The following is a 21730-nucleotide window of genomic DNA, read 5'->3' as shown; positions in this document are numbered from 1 at the left end:
CAATGCCCTTGTGGGGAATTGAACCAGCAACCTTTTGGTTATGAGCCCTGCTCCTTACCACTATGCTTCACTGCTGCCCTTTGTGTAGGGTATTCATTTTTCTTACATTTACAGTACCCATTGTTGTGAAGAGTTTGGATACCTTATGCAGCTCAGAAAATCAACAGACTATTATCTTTGGCGACTTGTAGTTTTTGCAACTAATGCACGTTTATTACACTTTCTCTGTACCAGGTATGTTTGTAAAATGCAGCCTTGTTTTAGCAAGGCAGTTATCTGACATTAGACCATTTATTTCTCATCCCTTCTCTTTGTGGTCTAGATTTTGTACATGTCAAACCATCAGATTGATTAAGTCTTTATTTTATTGCAGTTGTTCAGGTCATTTTCCCGCACCTGGCTAGCATACATCACGACAGCCACGCAAATGATACCCAGGAGCACCGCTACGCCTCAACACCGCTTCCCTTTACAATAGCTTGGTGGCACCAAAGTCTGCGAGAAAAAACCCCAGTTCCCTCTTCTTTTCCCTGGCTCCCCCTTTCGTACAGCAGGGTAAACGAGCCCGCTATTGAGTTCTACACGTGTTGAATAAATTATTCAAATAGGAGGAGGGCCTTGTAGCAGTGTCCGATTTCACTCGGTGAGGTGCAGAGTGCCCGCTCCTTAGATACCTCTTTACAGTGGATGCAGTCGGTGATGTAGACCAGACGGGTGAGGTAGTGGAGACCGCGATACTGAACCCAGATAAAGCGGAGAGACGCTCGTGTCGCAACACAATCGAAGGAGAAGCACAGAGGCATCTCTAAAATTGGAAACCCATGCCCACCTGGAAAGGAACACGGGGAAAACTATATCTGCAGGAAGTCACAGGAGCACAGAGACAATAACCTGAAAAGGGATACAAATAGGGATATTCCCCCCTCTTCCCCAAAAATGGATATAATGTAGGGTACTACTCGCAAACTGAATGATTTTGTATGATTTCTCCTTTACTCAGCGGCGACGAAGGGTTGCAAATACATCTGCATACAAATTGGATTTTTTTCTGTTATAACGGACGCACAGATAAAGAACTAGAGCAGGAACAGATGAATGTAAGTGCCACTTCCCATTTGTCCAGTGTATTAAACTGATGACCAATCGTAATCGGGACCACACTCATCAGTTATCGGTCCTTCAGATAAAATTGCGTTAGTTTTTGCATGGTCATGGAAAGAGTTACCCTTGAGACCGTTCTCATCTATAAACTGTTCTTACCCGATGGAAACGCATGCGGTGCGATAGTCGGCGGCTGCAGGAACGGATGAGGCTTTGACATTCATTCAAACGGGGTGCATGGTTTTTTGTGGTTTCAGTTACTGCTTAAATGATGGAAACAGCTTTGTAGCTTGATTTAATTAACGGAAACTCAATTTGCACAGACGGTTGTGATGAGGGTAACTGGTCAGCGCACATTAAAACTCCATATCGCACTAATTGTGAATTTATTGTTGACATACAAAGGGAAAACCGTGCAGTTACCGCTTCTTAACACATTGAAAATTAAACACTGAAGAAAAAGCAAGAGAAACAAAAATGCACACTCATGCAACTGTCCAGAAGCATTAACATCATTTATCACCGGTCGTTTTCTTATTTCATTAAGTATCATCATTGAGTGGGGGACAGATTTTTTCAGGTAGCTACACATCCTTATTGATAACATGGTTGCTTATGTATAGAACCAAAGGAGTCATTTTCAGGTTTGCTTCTGTTGTTGGATTTTGATTTACGGCCAATTGGTATACCGCTGCCTGCGCTGTATACCTTCCGGTTGAAATGCTCGATTGCCTTAAATTAAATTACTCCATGTTGACCATCCATTGGTTAGTGCTTATCATTAAACTTATCAAGAAAGTTTGTAGTGAAAACTTTTGCAAAGAGGCCCCAGTCTTGTAACGTCAGCTTCATTATTTAGAGTACTGAAGTTTACATCTCTTCGCCGTAAGCAGGCAGGCAGATCAGTTTCTCGTGGAGCGGCAAGGCGTGCACTCGACTGAAAACCGACTCTGGTTATAACACGAACCATATGCTTGACTCCTTGCTGGATTTGGGTGTTTTCTGCGGGGAACGGTCGCTACTGAACAGAGATGGTATTAAACCGTTGAAGCAGATCGCAGTATGCATTTGCACAGTATCTAACTGGGGATTGAAAAGAATAGCTTGACAAGTGTAAGCCAATTAAAGCGTGATTTTCACTTTGTCACGGGTAAACTAACCCGCGCATGACCCATTAGATTGAGTATGAGGGAATATGGAATATTCATCTTGTTCTTAGTGCCGATCACAGTGCAGGCTGCACTAGGCTGTCCAGGGCTCCAAGCAGATGAGAAAAATAACGTCCTGGATGTAGGGCAATAGCAGTGTGGTAGAGTAAGGAGCAGGGCTTGTAATTAAAAAGTTGCCGGTCCAATTCCACATGGGGCACTATTGTGCCCTTGAGCAAAGTACTTAAACTGAATTGCTTCAACAAATGTCTTGCTGAATGTATTCATGCAAACTGTGCAAGTTGCTCCAGATAATGTGGTCTGTTAAGCAGAAAAATACAAATGCAGTGCACTTTGTAACTCCTTGATTTAAATGGTACTCATGGTCTCAAGTGCAGCGGTGTGTCTCCTCAGCGTTCAGTACCAAAGGGCTGATGAGGAGACCGGCCCTGCCAACATGAACTGAATGTCTTTCATTAGTCATGTTTTTTGGCCGACAGTTTCACTGTCCTAGAGCATCCTTCCTTGTAGCTATGTGTCGGTGCTTTCATCTCGTGAGTGTGAAACCCCCCCCCCCCCACCGTTTTGCCGAGGACATGCCTGTTTTGGATTTTCTGACGAAATTGCATCTGCATCTGAGAGCCCTGTTTTGCTGGAACAGCGTGTATGCGCATTCTTCGCATGCACTGAAGAGTTGTAAAAATGTGCCCCTGGCGAGAGGTAATCCTCAGCGTTGGTGCTCGTTGGGATCTGGAGGCCGATCACAGGATGCAATATCAACAACAGAGGGCAATAAACATAAAGATTACGGGGGTGCATCTGAACACGGGCCCTGGTATTTGCAAGGTTGGGTGATATTACCGCGCCACACACATCGTGCCCCTACACAGAAGCTGCTCAGTCTTTATGTCAGACACATGAGATAAGATGCATTGGGGCAGTATAATTTGGCATGTAGTTAAAGAGTTGCATTGGCAATGATGGGGGGTAGGCACTATTCCATGGGAATTTACATTTAAAGGCTGGTTCTCAGCCTGGTTCTGACCCTATAAGAGGTTGGGCCTTGAACCTGGCATCATTATTGCTGTTCCCAGGGCTGTGGAGTATCCTTTGCTACCCTGGTCCACCCCAGCTGTCATCTCCACTGTTAATAATGAGTCACACTGAGGGATGGGCAATTTGAAGGCATTACTTTTAGTGCTTGTAGTAAAATCACGTGCCTCTGTAGGTGCTTGAGTGCTGGGGTTTAACTCACGGGCTGCACTTGTGCAGTTACTAAGATTACACCCAACTACATTGATCAGCGGTTGTTTATTTCCCAAAATCTGCTTGTTTTCCAGGAAAATGAAATTTAAGCATTCTTGGAGAGTGACTCATGTGTGGAACAAGTAGAGCAAAAAGACTTTCTAAAGTCAGCATCTCAAAGGAAAACAAACAGGGTTTTGAGGTTGTTTAAAGGTCTTACCCTTGATATTCTCAAACTGAGAAGGGAGTGGATGTGTTTAGATTACAACTCACCTCTTTCTTAACCTCCAATATCTTGAGTGTTTTACCAGAAATTTTTATTGCCTTTGTCATCCAATTTCAACAAAAACAAACACAAAAAACGGTGGTGATTAGAGACAGACCATGTGTATATGCTATTTATTTGACTTGGATGACATAGCAAAGCTTGTAATACATTCCATTTAAATGAGTTTATCGGTAGCATTCTATTGTTAGCCCTCGCACTGAGCACTTGCATTTAGGCTAATGCTATGCTATTCTGTCAGGCATTCGTTTTTCCTGAAAAACATCCCAATATATCATTTAAGGGAAGCCGTGACTATTAATATTCATTGTAACACTAGAGCTGTGCTCATTGACTGCGAATTTGTGTTATTTTTTTAATGAGTGTGGTTTTAGTAAATTGGCTTCTATTTCCCTTCTCACTTTATCTGTGAGTACGCTGGTTGCCATGACGCTGCAGTGCAACAACTCAGCTGTTTTTTTCCTTTGGTTTTGCAAAGATGCAGCGTTAACCATCCTGTCTGCTTTCCCGATTGATCAACTGTAACATGGTATAACAGGCTTTCTTTCCTTGATCCCTGAGATTTACTGTTATTGATTTTACATACATATACCAGTCATATTTAAATACTCATCTTGATGAAAAACAGCAGAATGGTCTGTAACCACAGCGCATTCCTCTGAGTATAATCATAACTTCAGTGATTTATAGCATTTTTCATAATCCGAAAAACAATTATAAATCACAAACCATTCATTCTCGTGAATAATTCTGTGATTTATTCAAACACAAATGTCCATGATGTGACATAAAGAATAGATCAGCCTGTTTTTCCTCATGTGAATCATTCCCAGTGTAATGGTTTGAAATGAAAGTTAACATTCAGCCCTGTTTTGGTGAGCTCCACCCACTCTGACTTGCTGTGTTTAATTAGGTCATTAATTGATTCAATGTAATGTAATGGGGAGTGGGGTCAAGGAAGGAGGGGGGTCAGGTGAGTTCAGACAAGAGAGGAACAGTCTCATAGGCTCAGCTGCGGATGGGGAGTGCTTGTGAGGCCAAGGGGGGTGGGGGGGAGTGTTGGGGGCAAAGAGAGGAAAGAATTTTATGTGAAGACCGCTTTTATTTGAGTTACTGGATCGAGAGAAAGTTACAGAGTTTACAAAGAAAACAGTTAGAGCAATGATGTGGAGTTGCTGGAAAAAGAGTCGGAGTCTTATAACTCCGCGAGGCTTTTATGACATTCCAGGGATTATGTCATCAAACTTTCGTCCCAGCAGACAGCTAATTAATTTCTGCCTCCCTCTCCCTCTCCCTCTCAAAGCAGTGCTTTTTGCACGCACACCCGGTGCACTGCGGCCTTTTAGAACAAATTAAGGGGAATTATGAACCAGAGTCGGTGCGTAATTGATGCGGATAGTTTTGGGTACGTTTTTTTCCCTCTCTGAAACTTGAGCCCTCTCGGCGACAACAGTTCCAAACGCCTGTCCAGGGCCCAGACAGCCAAGCAGGGGAGCCCATGGGTCTGGTCCTGGCACAGTCGCGCTTGGTTTTACTGGTCTCCCTTTGGGACTCCAAGCGAATTCCTTTCCCCGCGCTGTCCGTTCCTGGAGCATCTTGCTCTCCAGAGCGGTTGGGCTCGGCCGTCGAGTTCCCGTGCCAGAGGGTTGGAGACCGAGGCCTGTCTTTCTCATCACGGTGCGGGTGGAGGTGCGTCCGTACACATGCTTTGTGCAGCAGCACTCATGGGTGCCTGAAGCCTTGCAGGGGCTGTTTTTACCTAAAGCCCACTGTTCATGTGTCCATCATCGGCAGAGAGGGAGCTGGTCACATAGCTGAGAGCCCAAGCAGCCTCACATCTGAAAGCTGACTGCTAGACTCCAAAAATCTCAATGTATCGGTATGTCATTTGGATTTGTGTTTATTCCAGCCCTCTGCCCTCTGTCATGTGGACTTTAAATGGTGTGCATATGTTGTCTAGGATACCGGATTAGCTTGGCTCTGGTTGGACTGGCCCTTGGACTGAATGCAGTAATCCTTGGATTCAATCAAGCTGTTTTCTTAACTTTCACTCGCAATTAAATGCAAGTGTTACTTTTTTTCTTTCCTCAAGCAGAGAGCTTTGGCGAGTTTAGTGATCACCAAAATGAATGGGGGAAAAAAAAGTTTCCATTGAAAAAATAGTCCAGGGATTAAACAGTGACATGCCTGCTAATGCCTAATAAAAAGTGCTTGTTCAGGCTGATTTTATTTCCCTTCTTTTTCCTTCTTCTCAAATTCATCTACCCGTGAAGGAACCTGGAGTCGTTGCACAAGCTTTTGTAGTGTGCTGTTGACTGGGAATATCAGGGCTTTGATTTTAATGAAACCTACTAAAAAAGACAGCTGCATAAATGTCAGTACTCTCCTCTAAGTGTTAAAACACACTAATGAAATTACCTCCTTTTGGTTTACTCCCTACAAGATGCACAGAAGAGTGAAGTATGGATCTTTTTTTACTGTAACGTGGGACAGAATTGATTGGGTCTGGCTGGTAATTGTAATCCTTATTTGGGCTTGTCTGGCTCATTTGATGTCTGTGGGCTTAATGAGGATAGCTAAAGCGTGACCTCTTTGCTGCTGAGGTGCTGCTGACTGCCGGGGAGCTGGGACCAGTAGTAATTGTAAAGGCTGAATCGCAAAAACTGATTTGAATCACTGCCAGGGAGGAATATAGGCAAGGGTGAAATCTCAGTCCCTCTCTCAATATTTCATTTTCTACTGCTGGAATATACACTTTATGGCGCAGCCCAATACTGTGCATGCAGTACAGCACAAGGTATACAAGGTATACTATCTCTGAAAGAAATGACTCCCTCGTCTTCACTGAAGGCTGATTGTATAGCATGTAGCGCAATACACAGAGAAGGAATGAACTGAACAGACTGAATCCTTACTTGAGCAAGTAAAATATATAGACATACCCGTACCTTGAACTTCCAGGGTTTTGTTTTCCAAACCAGCGGAGGGAGTTACAACTTACAGCCTCTGCTTACTAAGCCCATGTGTTATTTATTGAGGAAATGAAGAGATGTCAGCTCTTGTCTAGTTCAACGCATGACGAGCCCATATACTGTTTGGTCGGTAGGCCATACTACACAAACAAACAATGAAACAAACACACGTTGGAGGCATGCAAGGAGGGAGGGAGAGTCGTAAAAGATGGTCTGAGTTTTCTTTGACAATCCAGAACTGATCGGCAGAGCATGAAAAGGCGGGCCGTGCGTCTTGTCCAGTACTCCTCTCTTTGCAGTGGCCACGGAGTGAAGCCACATCTGGGCCGCGTGATGGTTTTTCCTGGTGCTATACCTTCTCCTGCAGAAGCAGAAGCAACACTGAGAGGTCCCCCGGTGGTGTGCTCTGAACAGGGTGATGGCAGATACGCATACAGTAGCTGGTGGGGGGAGGGGGGGGGGGTGGATGAGGGGAGGTCGAGGGGTCGGGGAATGTGGCGAGAATACACCAGGACATTTCCTTTCTTTTGTTTGATGCCTGTCATTTTTAATATCCGGACAGCGCATATTAACAATTCGGCGGGTGGCTTCCGTTGTTGAGGCTCCGACACTTTTCCGCAACAAGCTCGCCCTGCTCCCAAGCCAAGGAGTTTCACCGGAATTAGCTGGAATGATGACATGGAATTTGTGGCACATTTTCAAGATACATGAGCAAAGCGGTCAAACTGGTTTTTTGGATTTGATATTTCTCTTTTAAAAGTGCTCCGAGATTTCACTTTTCGATGGAGAAATGTTTAAAAACCATCTCAACCAGGAGAGGAGTGTTTCATGAGATCATCGGATAATCTTATTGGATTTGAATTTGGCAATATTCTTGATGGAACGAGAGTGTGTTTTTAAATTGAAATATTTATGTTATTTCATCACAACGTAAGAGGTTTAGGCTAATGGTAATACACTGTGTCGGGTTGTTTTTTAGGTCAGCTGTGTTTGTAGGGACCCTTACTTCCTATTTCCCAGCACTGTTGTGGCTATGTACGCTGTGTTTTGTCTCTACCTTGTTCCTCGTTTATGTATTATTAGATGTTAAACTACAACAATATTGTTATTTGATAAGTGGAGCATTTTTGTAAGTACAATACAATTTGGAAACTTTCCATTTGGAAATACGGCGCGGACAGCATTGTTTCGTTATCTCTCTTGTGAGATTTTGGTTGTTATTCAATTCCTAGGTGTTCAGGAATTAACCAATTTCCTCTGCAGGGATGGGAAAGACTTACAGTCTCAATGTTGAAAACCAGAAGGGCCGGTGCGGCCATCTGGGGGGTGTTTGGTATTTCGCAGCTGCAATGTAACGGTTATGGTGTTTGACAGTGGTTTTATTTGGGATTGTTTAGCTCAACATTTCTGCGATGTCAGAACCTTGGCACCCCTCTGTGAGATGGAAGCACTGACTAATGGAAGAAGGCAGAGAGGTTTGTTCAGAAACACTGTGTGTCTTTTAATTTGCCGACCCCCCCCCCCCCCCCCCCCCCAACCAAGGCCAGCAGAAAAGCCCATGCCACGAATACTGGCTACGAGTAGGATTTTACCTGTGACGTAAACACCATCAAATGCAAACAGGTTAATTACATCGAATTGTTAATGGAAACACTTCAGTTCATAAGGGAGCAATGTGTTTCCAGTTACTAAATTGTCAAACTTCATTTAAAGAGATGTTGTACCCCCCACAAATCAGTAACCATATTTTAATTCCCATTGATTTTGTTTAATTAGTAGACATTTGGTCAGTTAGAGCTACAAGGTAAAGACTGACCATGGCTTTGTTTTCAGAAGACCAGCAGCTGCAGAAAGGAAAGTGTATTTACAGCTATGCTTATGTTAACAGTAATTTATGCATTAATGTCTCTTATGTATTAGGATTTTTGCTAAGAGAGACCCCACCAATAACATTTCATGTAAAGTTAAGTGTGCCAGGATTTAAGAAAATGTGCAAAATATTAAGATCTACACAAGAAAGAAACGTCATCAAAAGTGCTTTGAACATCAAATGCAAATGTAAACTGAACTGGTATAATTGTATGAGTAATTGTATGTCTGTATATCTCATTGGCATACAGTACACTGAGCAGATATTAATGATGTTGTATTAACACTCACACTTCACTCAGAGATACTGGTGTATTCGCTGCTGTGCTAGAAGCTAATAACATGCTGCACCCATCTCTTCACCTGTTTTGCTTTTACAAATGGTGTTCAATGCCGACTACCTTTCAGGAGCATGCCACTTCCCTTTTCACATCTGATTCTACTGTTGCACTTTACTTATGGTCTGTATTTTAGTATTTAGCACTTCAATCCCTTAATCACTTAATCGCCTCCATTAACAAGAAATGATGAAATATGGACAGGGAATATTTATTCCAAAGGAAGACTCACAAAACGCTTCACTGGTCTGCTTTAATAACCAGAACATTTGTTCACTTTTCAGCTGCATGGATATTTGCAATGTTTTGAAGCACTTATTGTGGTTGCTAGAGATTTAAAATTATAGCCCTGTTTCCATTCTCAGGGGCTACATTAGCTGTAGTGTACCTGTTGAATATCCAGAACTCCATAGCTTTGCAGTTAGAGATCTCTTCAGAAAAAAAAAAAACAAAAACTCATAACTCTTGAAGCTCCTCCCTAGTATAGAAGCAGTAAAGTCCAGCAGTGTGGATAGCACCTCACAACTTGTTAACCTGTTCTCAAGTCTGTGAGCATAGTTACGTCCCACATTCTAATCACTGCACCTGAATCTGACTGAAGTTAATGAGTGTGGGCCATTCTTCTCTTTGATCAGACCCTCAGACTCCCGTACAATTGATTTGCTGTGGATTTCATGCCTGACTTAAGTTATTCCCTGGCAGTGACAAATCTCTATTGAGCTCCAGCAGTGGTGTATTGTAACATATGAGGACTTTAAGAAATGAGGTCCAGTTACGTTAATACTCCAGCCTGTGGAATTTTAAGGAAACCAGGTTAAATCAAGTCTGCACGGTTTGAGATCTCACTACAGTAGCTCATATTTATGCACTCAATATGAACATACTTTATTTATAACAATAATATCCATGTATGAACTGTGTTTGGCCTTGTCACAGCCTCAGACGAGTTATAACATGTACATTTGATACATGCTGTTGTAGTCATATTAATGCATCTTTTTCATGATAACATACATCTGATATTTCTGTTGACTGAAAAGAAAGGCCGACTGCACTGCTCTTGGGACCTTCGTTTGAAGGCTGGCCTCAGTACTGTCATGTGTATTTAAATGCCTATGACTCACTATGAAGACACTGGCACCCGCTGTGACTTGTGTGTCACCTTGCCCCCCACTTAAATAGGTAATTCTCTGTGTGACAGCTGTGTGGCTGTATCGAGAGAGCCAGATGGTGTCAGAGTTGCCTAAACCCAATAAAACCATGTATGAAGGCATTCCCCATGGCTTACGCAAGTGTCAGAATTCAGGCATCTGCTCAGCGAGATTTTTTTTCTTCACACACTCTGACTGGGTGTAGTTTGATGGCATCAGTGTCAATTAGTGCAGTTTTTTTTCTGTTCTCAATTTTGCAGGAAAGAAGAGTTAGTTTCTGGGTATACTGATGCATAGGAAAGATATGGGAACAGCTCCATGTATACATGTCTACTGATGCATCGCAAAACTACACTATAAGGCTGTCATCCTCTGCTTTGTTTTTGCTGAGATTTGGGGCCAGCTTTGCTGTAGGGACCTGGAGCGCCCTTCCAACATATGCTATATTTTAATACCACAGCAAGTATAAGAATAGAATACATTGTTGGGGCTATGAGGGGGGCGCACACATTGAGTTAGTGCATCGTTTGTGACTTTATGTTCTGTTTAATTTGGCACCGTGCGATCACGCCGTGCCCAGCTGTGTCTGCTACATCCATTAGGTTGTGCTACAGTGGTGTTGAAATACAACAGGAGGGTGCAGTCGTGCTGCTATGGCATCGGCGCAGAGACCTCAACCTTGAAAAGCCCTCTGTGCCTTTGAAAAGCAACTTTGAAGTACAGCTTTAACATTATATTAATGTTAATCACTTTTTCTTAAAAGTGCTTCCATTTTGGCGGGCGGTTTGCCCTAATATATGTCTCCCTCGTGGAGACATATATTAGGTAATTTTGCAACAGAATTGTGCGAAAGGTATGGAGCTCAGTTTGATTTTTCTTTTAGTGGGTTTAAATAGAAGCCAGTCACAAAAACACTTTGTCGCTTTACTTTACTTTTCCTTTACATTTTTCCTTAAATCTTACTTGGAGGCTGCAGATTAAAGATGCAGGTGGTAACTGTGACACTTATAAATCAGCTCAGGTCCCTCTTCCAGTCCTTTCTTTATTTTCAGTGGTTTACTGTGTCTGTGTGTGTAATCTGTATGTGTGCGCTTGCAATGCTGACGGACTGAAATTAGCTTTGGAATCCCGTATGCTGGAGGCAGCCTTCCAGCAGACCCCAATTACAATGCTACTGAGCCAGATAGAGTGCAGGGCAGACTGCGTGGAGCCCTCCTGGTCCGCTGCGCCTCACAGCCGCTCACACACGCTGTCACCACTGCTCCCCAGACGGACCGCCACGCACTGGGCTACTGCGTGCGGGAGGCGTCTCGCTAAACACAGACAGACATGTGTGCACGAGCCCCTTCAACAGTGAGGGGATGTAGGAGACCCCTACGTTTGTTTGATTTTCTCTGGCGCATCTGTAATTAATTCTCATGTTATGGTCTTTCACGACAGCACTGATGAACAGTAAGTATACTGACCGCAATGAATGTATAGTTCTGTAGGTGCTTAGCCGTGTCTCAATGTACAATTGCAAGTCTTGGCTTTGCCACCAGGGGGAGCCTGACTAACCTGGTTTACATTAAAGCTTCTGATACTGTAAGTCCCCAGTTCTATTGTCTTTAAGGAGCAGCCTTTTCCACTTGAAATAAAGTGATCTTTTTGGAGACAAAAATGATGTTATTTAACCATGACTATCTGCGACGGAACATCAGACAATGAGAAGCAAAATGATAATGTAGTTATGAATAAAACAAATATTTATATCTTTCGGTATCCTCTTTGCCAATAAACTATTCTGAGACTTGAATTACACTGCAGATGGCGACAAGCTTATTCAAACAGCCGCTGAGGCTTCAGGGTGTCTCTTTTACAGAATTCCAGAGGCGCTGCGGATTCCAAAGAATTCCTGCCAAAGTTGTATAATTGTCCCACAGTGCTTCTTCACCAGGGTATGAAATATCAGCTCTGTGTAAGGCCATCTGCATCAGAGTAATGCTTGCACTGCATTGTGTTCATTTAAGTGCAGAGAGTGTCTCCACACTCAGCCTCTAGTCTTGGCTCTGCGGTGGAGGGAAGGGGGGGGGGGTTACTTGAACAGTGGGAGGAAGTGCCCGCTTATGAATGCAGGGTGATACTCAGGCAGTTCTGCGGGGAATGCACAAAATAACCCTGAAAATGTAGGTCCATAAATACATTTCAAAGTATGTAGTGCGCATGAGTTATCTCTGTTGTAGGTTAGGGCTGGCGTGGGTGGGGGTAGCTGGGGCGGGGGAATTGGGGGGGGGGGGGGGGGGGATCAGCTATTGCTCCCTAACCGCTGCTTATGTCTGTATGTCCTCCTCCGTCTCAGCCTGTGCATGTCTCTCCCTGGAATGGAAACCATCTTTCACTCTTAAAGCTCAGGCACCAGGAGTCTGGGGTTTTCTCACTTTCCAAGAGTAAACACAAATTGGTTTGCTCTCTTTTCAAACAGGCCTGCTCCTGTCTTCAGTGATAGGTTTCTGTGACTATTTTTTTTTTCTGGTGTTAGATCTGTTATCTCAGAGGTGGCCAACCTCTAGACTTAATGCTACAGTTCTAAAAAGAGTCTGAAGTTTCTGAAAAGAAACTTTTCTTCTTGAATCCTGACCACCAGGTTTCGGCAGTAAAACGCACATGTGGGTATGGACTATGAGGGCAGGCACAGGGATAAGGCCTTGCTCGCCAAGAATTCAAGGACATGAAACCACTTTAATGCCTAATGAAATATAGGTTACAGTAGCCAAGAGGACTTTCACAGTGCTGATAATTAAGTGATTCATTAAAGGTGTAATTTATTCAAACCAGCATTTCAGCAGTTTCACGAACCATTTGAAGACTCACATCAATATATCACAAGCTAAAAGTCTTGCCTTTAATGCTTTCAAAACACCACCTGCTTCCCTCTCTCTGGTGTCTTGGAATGAATTCCTCATTTTGACATTGATGGCATGAAAGGTTCCCGTCTTAGACGGGGAGTTTTATGCCTTTCAAAACAAGTGGATAAAACAGTCCACATTTCTTGTCAGCTGTGTAAGACCAGCTTTCCTTTCCCCCTCTGGTTTGTTCTTTGCATATTTTGTTTTCTGGAGGACGACATTCCTGAAGTTAACACCCCAAAATAAACGCGTGGTAGGGGAGCACTCAATATCACGAAGGGGCTTCGAGCAGGCTTTTTCCAGGAGTCACGCCCTGTCTGTGCGTGAATGTCAACATTCTGTCCTGTCCCAGAGTCTCCATATAGCGGTCTCCCCTCACACAGATATCTACCTGTGGGTATTCTTACAGGGCAAGCACAAATATAAGCTCTCACCAGCAAATCACTAGAGCTGTCTCTATTTAATTAAAAACGCATGTAGGGACATAAATACTCCCCCCGTCCAGATCGAAGGCAGGGCAAGTGTTGGATTCTGCGGTTGGAGGTATTATGTCTTGGAGGTAGGGATTTCTGCTCTGTCAGAGGACTGAAGGGCTGACTGATTAGGTGCGTGAAATAAATGTATGAGAATGATGTGTGAGGGGCCTATTGTGCATTAAAAGCCTGTGTGGTAAGGAGCAGAGCCATTCAAACCTGTGGGCAAAAACTGTCAGGCTTTCTTTATTTCCCCAAAGCTCACCTATTCAAGTTCCACCATAGAAATACACAAGGCATTCCAGTGGTCTTGTTTTATATGTGCGGTTGCCGTTTAAGAATTCCTCACCCCATGTGACACTGCGATTATTATTTTCCATCACTGGAAGTGACAACGTTCTCAGTTACCTCTCCCGTTTTACTTTTTGCAGGCTTAGGAGGAAGCAGTCGGCATGAGGGCAGTGGCTTCGGACAGAGGTACAGGGAAGGCTACGATGGATCCGCTGCAGAAACAAGGGACCTGGAACAAAAAGATGCTGCTGTTGCTGTACGTTGCCCTGGAGCTTATGACCGTACACTCGTCCACAGTCCTGGGAACACTGGAGCTACAGCTGGATGAGGAGCAGCCTGCCGGCACCATCGTGGGGGACATCAGCGCCGGCCTGCCCCCCGGCGTCACAGCCTCACTCTTCTTCATCTCGGACCACGAGGGCACTGGCGTGGGCAGCGACCTCAACATCGACGAAACCACGGGCATCATCAAGACGGCCAAAGTGCTGGACAGGGAGGTGAGGGACCGGTACAACTTTATCGCCGTTACCATGACTGGGGTGACGGTGGAGGTGACCATTGTGGTGAATGACATCAACGACCACGCTCCGACGTTCCCCAGAAAAAGGGCCACCTTCAAGATCCCGGAGCAGACGGCAGTGGGCACCAGGTTCCCCCTGGAGCCGGCCCCAGATGCTGACAAGGACCAGCTCTCGACCCAGGGCTACCTGATCAAAGAAGGGAATGTGGGGCAAGCCTTCCTCCTCGAAACTAGGAGGGGTGCTAACAAGGTGCTCTACCTGGATCTGGTCGTCAACGCCATTTTGGACAGAGAGAAACGGTCGTCCTACACCTTGCTTCTGGAAGCCTTCGATGGTGGCTCCCCTAAGAAGACCGGACAGATGATCTTGGACGTTTCTGTGCAGGACATCAACGACAATGCTCCCGTCTTCAATCAGAGCCGCTACCACGCTATGATCTCAGAGAACCTGCAGCCGGGTAGCAACATCCTGCAGGTATTTGCTTCAGATGCTGATGAGGGAGACAATGGAATGGTGCTGTATGAGATTAACAGGAGGCAGAGCGATCCGGAGCACTACTTTGTCATTGATCCTCGCAGTGGTGTGATCACCCTTAACAAACCTCTGGACTATGAGATGAGGAGGGTCCATGAGCTGGTGGTGCAGGCCAGAGATAATGCCACTCAGCCGGAGGTAACCAACGCTTTCGTCACCATCCACGTGCGTGACTACAATGACAACCAGCCCACCATGACCATCATCTTTCTCAGTGAGGATGGCTCGCCCCGGATCTCTGAGGGGGCACAGCCTGGCCAGTATGTAGCCCGGATCTCTGTGACTGACCCAGATTACGGCGAGTACTCCAACGTCAACGTCTCTTTGGAAGGTGGAGACGGCAAGTTCGCCTTGACCACTAAGGACAACATCATCTATCTCATATGCGTGGACCAGATCCTGGACCGTGAGGAGAGGGACTCCTATGAGCTGCGGGTAATGGCCACTGACTCCGGCACCCCTCCGCTCCGTGCTGAGTCCTCCTTCACCATCCAGGTCACCGACATCAATGACAACCCTCCACTCTTCGACCAGCAGGTATACCGGCAGACCATCCCAGAGGTGGTCTTCCCTGGCAGCTTCGTGCTCCAGGTCACAGCCAGGGACAAAGACCAGGGCCCCAATGGGGACATACACTACAGTATCCTGGAGGACCATGGGACACACTCAGACTGGTTCGCCATCGACCCCGTGACAGGGATAATCACCACCTCCACGCAGCTGGATTACGAAACGGACCCTGAGCCTAAGGTGATGGTGGTGGCCACCGACGGGGGGCGACCGCCACTTTCGTCCACGGCTGTGGTCAACGTCATCTTGCAGGATATAAATGACAATGAGCCTGTTTTCAGCAGCAACTTCTACAATGTGTCCATCAAGGAGAACACGCCTGCCGGGACCTGCTTCCTTGAGGTAGGAACCGTTCTCTCTCTGCTCCTTAGTGTAAATTATTTATTTGTAAGTGAAAATAGTTTCGTCTTTGGGTAATACATCCTGATACTGAATGTTCCTTACTCCCACCGGCTACCAAGTAAGTTTTATGCAAATTACATTGAGCCTTGTGGAAAATCTTATTTGAACGTGGGAGGTACATTCAGACTTGGGGACACGTCTTAATATGTCTTAAAACCCATTGGAGACAAATTCCAAGATGAAACCTACAGTGTTTGAGATGTGTTACTGTTCATCCTTACTGCATTAGTCTGAATTCGATACCATTTTAGCCCAAAATGTTTTGAGAGTACAGGTAAATAGTTGACCTGCAATCCTTGAGCTCAGAAAATTTTCTTAATATAGGATGTCCTTTCTTTCACCTCATGGAACATTTCCACTGTTGCCATGGTAACGGAAACAATGCAGAGGAGCGTTTTGAACTTTGAGCTCCGCTGTCATTTTAATGGAAATAGTGGCTTGTGCATAACTTACAATAAGTCATTACATCGTTACTTTATATGGAAGATTTTCTTATCGAGGGTGACTTGGGGAGTGAGGTTATGTCATGCAGTTGCATCATCGCATCAGGCATCTAGTGCAAAAGAAAAATTGAACATTTTTACTGCATGGCAACACACTGACAAAGTACAAAAGTAATCTGCCAAGGCACAAGACCAATGCATAATCTGCAGGTATGATTGTGCGCCTTGCATAAATCAACAGCATTTTACGACATCAGTATAAATTCTTTAGGAAGACAGTGGCCTCACGTGTGAAGGCTGAAGAGGTGGTGATGGATAGTGAGAGTCAAAATCAACAGTGGAATATGGTATCAAAATGATCAAATTTGGAGCTCAGATTCTCCCTAAATGAGTAACTGGTGGAAGGAAAGCACATGTGCAGACATTCTCACAAGCAACAGGAAGCTTATTCTACCACTTTGGCGCCTATTATAAAAGCGAGTGGTTCAAAATCCACAGTATGAACTGGATGCAGGCTGCCACTAATAGCAAGTGCAATTTGGTTAAAAAAAAGGGGGGGGGGTAACATGGGACCAGCACAGGAGAAAGAAAAGCGGGCAGACAGCAGGGTTTTGATGAGCTGGAGTCGAGGAGTGGAGGAGAGCGAAGATTTGAAAAGCTCTTTTTAAAAAGAAAAGTAGCATTTCTCTCAGCAGAGGTGTATTAATGGCCTCCTGTTTGAATAGAGGGAAAAAATGTGGCCTGCTGTACTCCAAAAAAGTAACCCCCTGTCTCACACCGCTGACTCTCTACAGGCTCTCAGATCTTGCTCCGGCTGACAGCAATTACGTCTCATTAAGACCCATTGTTTTCTCAGGGTGTTGTTAGATTTAGCCCAGAAAAGAAAAGAAAAAGGTTGTTTTCTTTATCTGCTTTTTATCGGTAGCTGTTTCAAGGCTTCAAAGCGCCGCTTTAATCATCCCTTCCAGCAAGACGTTCAGAAAGAAAAATGGCTGCCAGGAAAAAAAAAAACAGTGAATAAATAGTGGAATTCTACGTTGTTACAGGTTCATTTAATTCATATTTCAATAGAAGTCTGTGGTGAAGCCTCGTCGGCCAGCGATCAGATGTGTGGAGCAGCCTTGACTGAAGGCCTGGCAGACGGGAACTTGGCCCAGGGGCTGCTCCAGGGAATGGGAGGGGTGGAGGCTGTCTGACAGCTTTTGGCCCGAGTGGAGGAGTAGAGGCCGTGAGAGGTCTTCTAGGAGGTCCCTCCGAGAACTGCAGGAAAAAAAGCCCGAGCCGCGTAGAAAATAAGAATCCAAGGAATTTAATTGAAATTGATATTAATGTTTTGAGAACTAGGACAAGAGGCTAGCATGATATATTGTCGAATGGAGCCATTAAGGTTTTATTTGATCTTTTTTTTTTATTTTCTATTAAACCATTTCAAGAAGCTTTCTCTTTGTTCCAACTCGTTCAGTTTTTGTTTAGCAGGCAGCTTCCAGTGTCCTCTGGAAGGCAAACCCCAAAGCTGACATCTCCACAGGTTTTTTGGGAGGTTGAGGATGGAGGGTGGGGGTGGTCATATTCCCTCACTCCCTCTCCTACCTCCAGCTCTGTTCGGTGGAGAGTCTGTTGCAGCCTAGCGCCAACCAATACACGCCGGGACCTTAGTATGCTGAGGATGGTAGTTTGATCAGCTGCCTTGCTTGCTCCCAGCATGCAGCTCTGCTCGGAAACGGACTCACCCGGCGTCCGTTGCCAGGCTCGCCGGCCGCCAGAGACGAGCGCTGGCAGGGGCTGCTGGGCGATGGGGAGCTGGACTCATCTCAGACTGCGCCGGCGATGCCAGCGCCGGGGTCTCGGCGTCTCACGGCTCGTGTCAGAAGATTTGACGAGATCCTTTTATTTTCCTCAGCACTCCGCATAAGAAACATATTCCCATGGCCGGTTTCTCTCCAGAAATAGAACCTTCCAAACGCCATTACAATAGGAGTATTGTGATAGGCAGTCCAAACTTTTGAAGTGGGTTGGGTTCCTATTTTTCCTGCACAGCGGTTCATGATTATTGTAATGCCCTTTGGCACACTGCTGGCCCTGCATGAGAGATTTTGTCATTTAAACTGTGTCAGTTACTGTATAAAAGAATGGGAATAATAAGGTTTTGATAAGTTTTCCACCTTCGATTAGAAAGGCAGGCAGTCAGTCTTGTAATACAATATGCATGGTTAAGAAAAAAAATATGAATAGGGTATGATGTGCTATATATGCTATATATGCATGTTTTATACATGCTATGTGTAATAGAATATTTTAAACCAAGATCTCCAGTACTTGTTTTAACCAGTTGTGGACATATGAAATTAAATCCTAAAAAGAGAGATGTAAGCAGTCTCTGTATTTGAATACAGAGCATCCTATAGCATCCTGCTTTTTTGCAAGGCCACAGGAGCCCAACAGCCTGCATTTTTCACGACTATAGTTCCTTGATCTGCACTTCTCCAATTCCTAGGCTCCTTTGTGGTGCAGTGCACTGTGTGCTTCACCACTTTCAATTCAGGCACTTGTGGTCCACAGTGCTAGTGGACTGGGATATTACCAGATTACCCATAAATCTTGTTGATTGACACCGGGAAGCTGTGGGACGTTATTGAGCGATGGAAGAAACACATCCACTTATGAAATGTCCTGTTGAGGGGAAGAAAGGATTCGGGGGCCTGTACCTTAAATGCCTGAGAATGGCATGAGCTCTTGCTGTATTTCCCTATAGCGAGGGGAGCACTTCATACTGTGACCAACCGACTATTCACATTGCTTTCAAATAGGAGTCCCCGGCTGTGTGAATTCCGCCAAAGACTTGATGGAGTGAAAGGATGTGATTCGCACTTTGTCAGAGCGAGGCAGCTGCATAATTGGTATGTTTGGTCCAGATTCCTTCCCCTTAATGAACTGAATGGGGGAAACCGTGAGTTAGATGGAGTGTGATTACTCCATGGGTCTCCCTCACACAATGGGGCCGTACCAGTCTTTGTTGAGCTCCGGTTCATTCAAAATCCGAAACAATCGCCCGTTGGAACGGGCTTATCAGAGGAGTGCTTTATTTATGCGCGGGGAAAACAGGACTTATTTATTTTTCCTTTTCTTTTTTCACTTTCCTTCCCAAGAGAAGTCCCAGACAAGTCGGTTGTTGTCTTCAGCTGGGGGTTAGGGGGGTGGAGTGGGGTGTGTGTGTGTGGGGGGGTTCTGTTTCATGGGTTCTGTCGGTGTCGTGCACAGTAAGATAACGGGCCCTTTCACAGCCCGCTGTGGTTCTGTTGGGAGGGAGTGCCGTTGTGTGTGGTAGTAAGAATCGCCCCTCTGTCTGGCCTGGTCCTGGGGTGTCTCCCTGGCTCCATTGGAAAGGCGAGAGGCTGGCTCAAGGCTGCTGAGGGGGGAAACAAACTCTCACAAGCCCCAGTGTGGGGGTAGTGTTGAGGGGGAGTTGAAAGGGGTGGGGGGCTTCCTCCTTTGCCTTGGGTGTTGCCCCCCCCTCCACCTTCTTATCTGATGGCACTTCAAACCTCATTAGCCAGGTGTGAACGCAGAGTGAGAGTGAGAGCTGAGAGCTAACCCCCTCCTTTGGCCGCGCCCCTCTCCTCTGTTGGACAGAATCTGCTGCCTGTCATTGCCAGGGGCCCCCCACAGCAACATGAGAAGAGCGTAGAGTTGGCAGGAAAAAAAAAAGAAAGAAAGAAATTGTCTTGGCGTTTATCTGTATGCATGTTGTGGTTTCATTAGAGTAGAAACTCTAACTGGAGCTTTTATCAGTTCTCTTGCAGCCAAGAAAACTTCCTGTCTGGGCCGTGCCTTGGCAATCCTCCGTCAGAGTGAACTCCAAGACCTCCCCTGTCCTTGAAAACACATCACTGATATTGCATACTCTTTTTCGTTCTCCAGCTCAGATTGGTGTAGTTAGATAAGCTCCCTTAGTCCTTTCTTCCAGAGAATGTATGCATGTTCATGTGACCTGCTGCAGATATTTCCAGTGAGTGTTTTCGTTCAGTATAATTGGGGGCACATCGCTCGTTTCTTAGTGGACGTATGGCCACGCCTTGCCCGAGAGTTCAAGCGCCAGTGGAGTAGAACTGTGGCGCCTGTCTGTGTACCTTCTGACATAAGTGTTGTACGTACTGTGGGAAACTCAGGCGGGGAGGAAGCTTACAAATACGATGAATGAGAGTGTCAGTGAGTGAGAGAGAAAGCCTAGACAATGAGTAAGAGGGAGGGGGGGGGGGGGGGGGGGTTGGAGAGTGCCACGACAGCAGTTTCACCAACGTTTGGCCATTTCGTTAGTGGCTCGGTAACAACCGCAAGCATCTTGCCTCCTGGGGTCCAAACAGGTGCTGTTAGTGCATCTGCCTGTCTAGAAAACCAACATTATGTTATAAGGCTGTTCCTGACTGGTGGAAAAAATTGTCTGCTCTGAGGTGTGAGGTAATATTTTTCCTGAATCCACAGTGAAAGACTAATCGTGTTTAATATAACTGAGGCAAGGCAAACATCTGGAGGCTCGTCGGGGTGTTGCGGCAGGAGGAAGCTGCCTGGGGCCGGCTTCCTGTAACATTAGACTGGCACTCTCCTGGTGTCACGCCGATACCAGTCCCCCTCCTTGAAAGTGGGCCAGACCTCTGCCCCTCGAAGCTCCTCTGGTGCTACCAGCCTGGAAGCAGAGACACAGATCCCTTTATTTATCTAACAAATGTGGGCGAAGAGTCAATAGCTCTCCTTCCACCCCGCTCTCTTTGCACGATGAAACATAATTACATGCAAGACTTGTGTGGGAGCTCCTCCACAGTTGCATTCTGGGGGCTGTTTTCATTACTCTGTCAGCCAGACTGATTTGGCTCAATTAATGTCTCTTTCCTGAGCGAGTGGGCAGACTGTAATGATCACTGTCCCTTCTAAATTTTTAAGCTGCGTCTCTGATGGCGGAACGGTCAAGTCGAAGAGCCAGGGTGTCAGGTTGTCTGTGATTTCACTGGAAGGGTGCATGGTGTCAGCCTGGTTGGGGCATCTGTCCCACGTTCTGCTGGGCAGCTTCTGAGCAGCTGTGGGGTGCACGCTGTTCAGGATCTCGCCGGTGCCTTACGTGGACCTCGTTCATTAAATCCTTCGTCCTCCGTTCACCTGTTACATTAAAGGCATTTGTGAGCCTTTATTTTTGCCAGCACCGTGATAATCCGCTAATTTGGCTTTGCGGTATTTCCTTTGCTGAAAAGCCATTTAATCATTCAGTTCCACAATTCCACAGACTTAATGCAACAGAGTATCAAAGCAGGCTTTCAAGTGTGCCCTGATGGTGGGATCATGGGGGAGCGGGAGGCAATATGGCGCATTAGGCAGAAAGCACGGTGCCATATGGTGTTTTTTTTTTTTTTAAATCAGATCCTTTGTCTGAGTTTTGCATTTGATGCCTGGTCCAAGGGTTTTGTTTCTCCTTCTTAGAAGTCGCCTTATAACCCTTCTGTTCCTGCAGTGCA

The 21730-nt window shown here is 45.5% G+C and overlaps 1 protein-coding gene across 1 annotated transcript in view; it reads left to right on the top strand.

Moving 5' to 3' along the window:
* Positions 1-700: 700 nt before the first annotated feature.
* dchs1a (dachsous cadherin-related 1a) overlaps positions 701-21730 on the top strand; it is a 105957-nt gene continuing 84927 nt past the window's right edge. The window contains exons 1-2 of the mRNA XM_036536536.1: positions 701-1097; positions 13900-15726. Of these exons, the coding sequence (XP_036392429.1) occupies positions 13921-15726 (1806 nt within the window). The 5' untranslated portion in view covers positions 701-1097; positions 13900-13920. The remainder of the gene's footprint in view (positions 1098-13899; positions 15727-21730) is intronic.

The sequence above is a fragment of the Megalops cyprinoides genome, chromosome 9 (genome assembly GCF_013368585.1).
Source record: "Megalops cyprinoides isolate fMegCyp1 chromosome 9, fMegCyp1.pri, whole genome shotgun sequence".
NCBI classification, from domain to species: Eukaryota; Metazoa; Chordata; class Actinopteri; order Elopiformes; family Megalopidae; genus Megalops; species Megalops cyprinoides.
The sequence above is the reverse complement of the archived record's forward strand: the minus strand, read 5'-3'. Positions and strand labels throughout refer to the sequence as shown.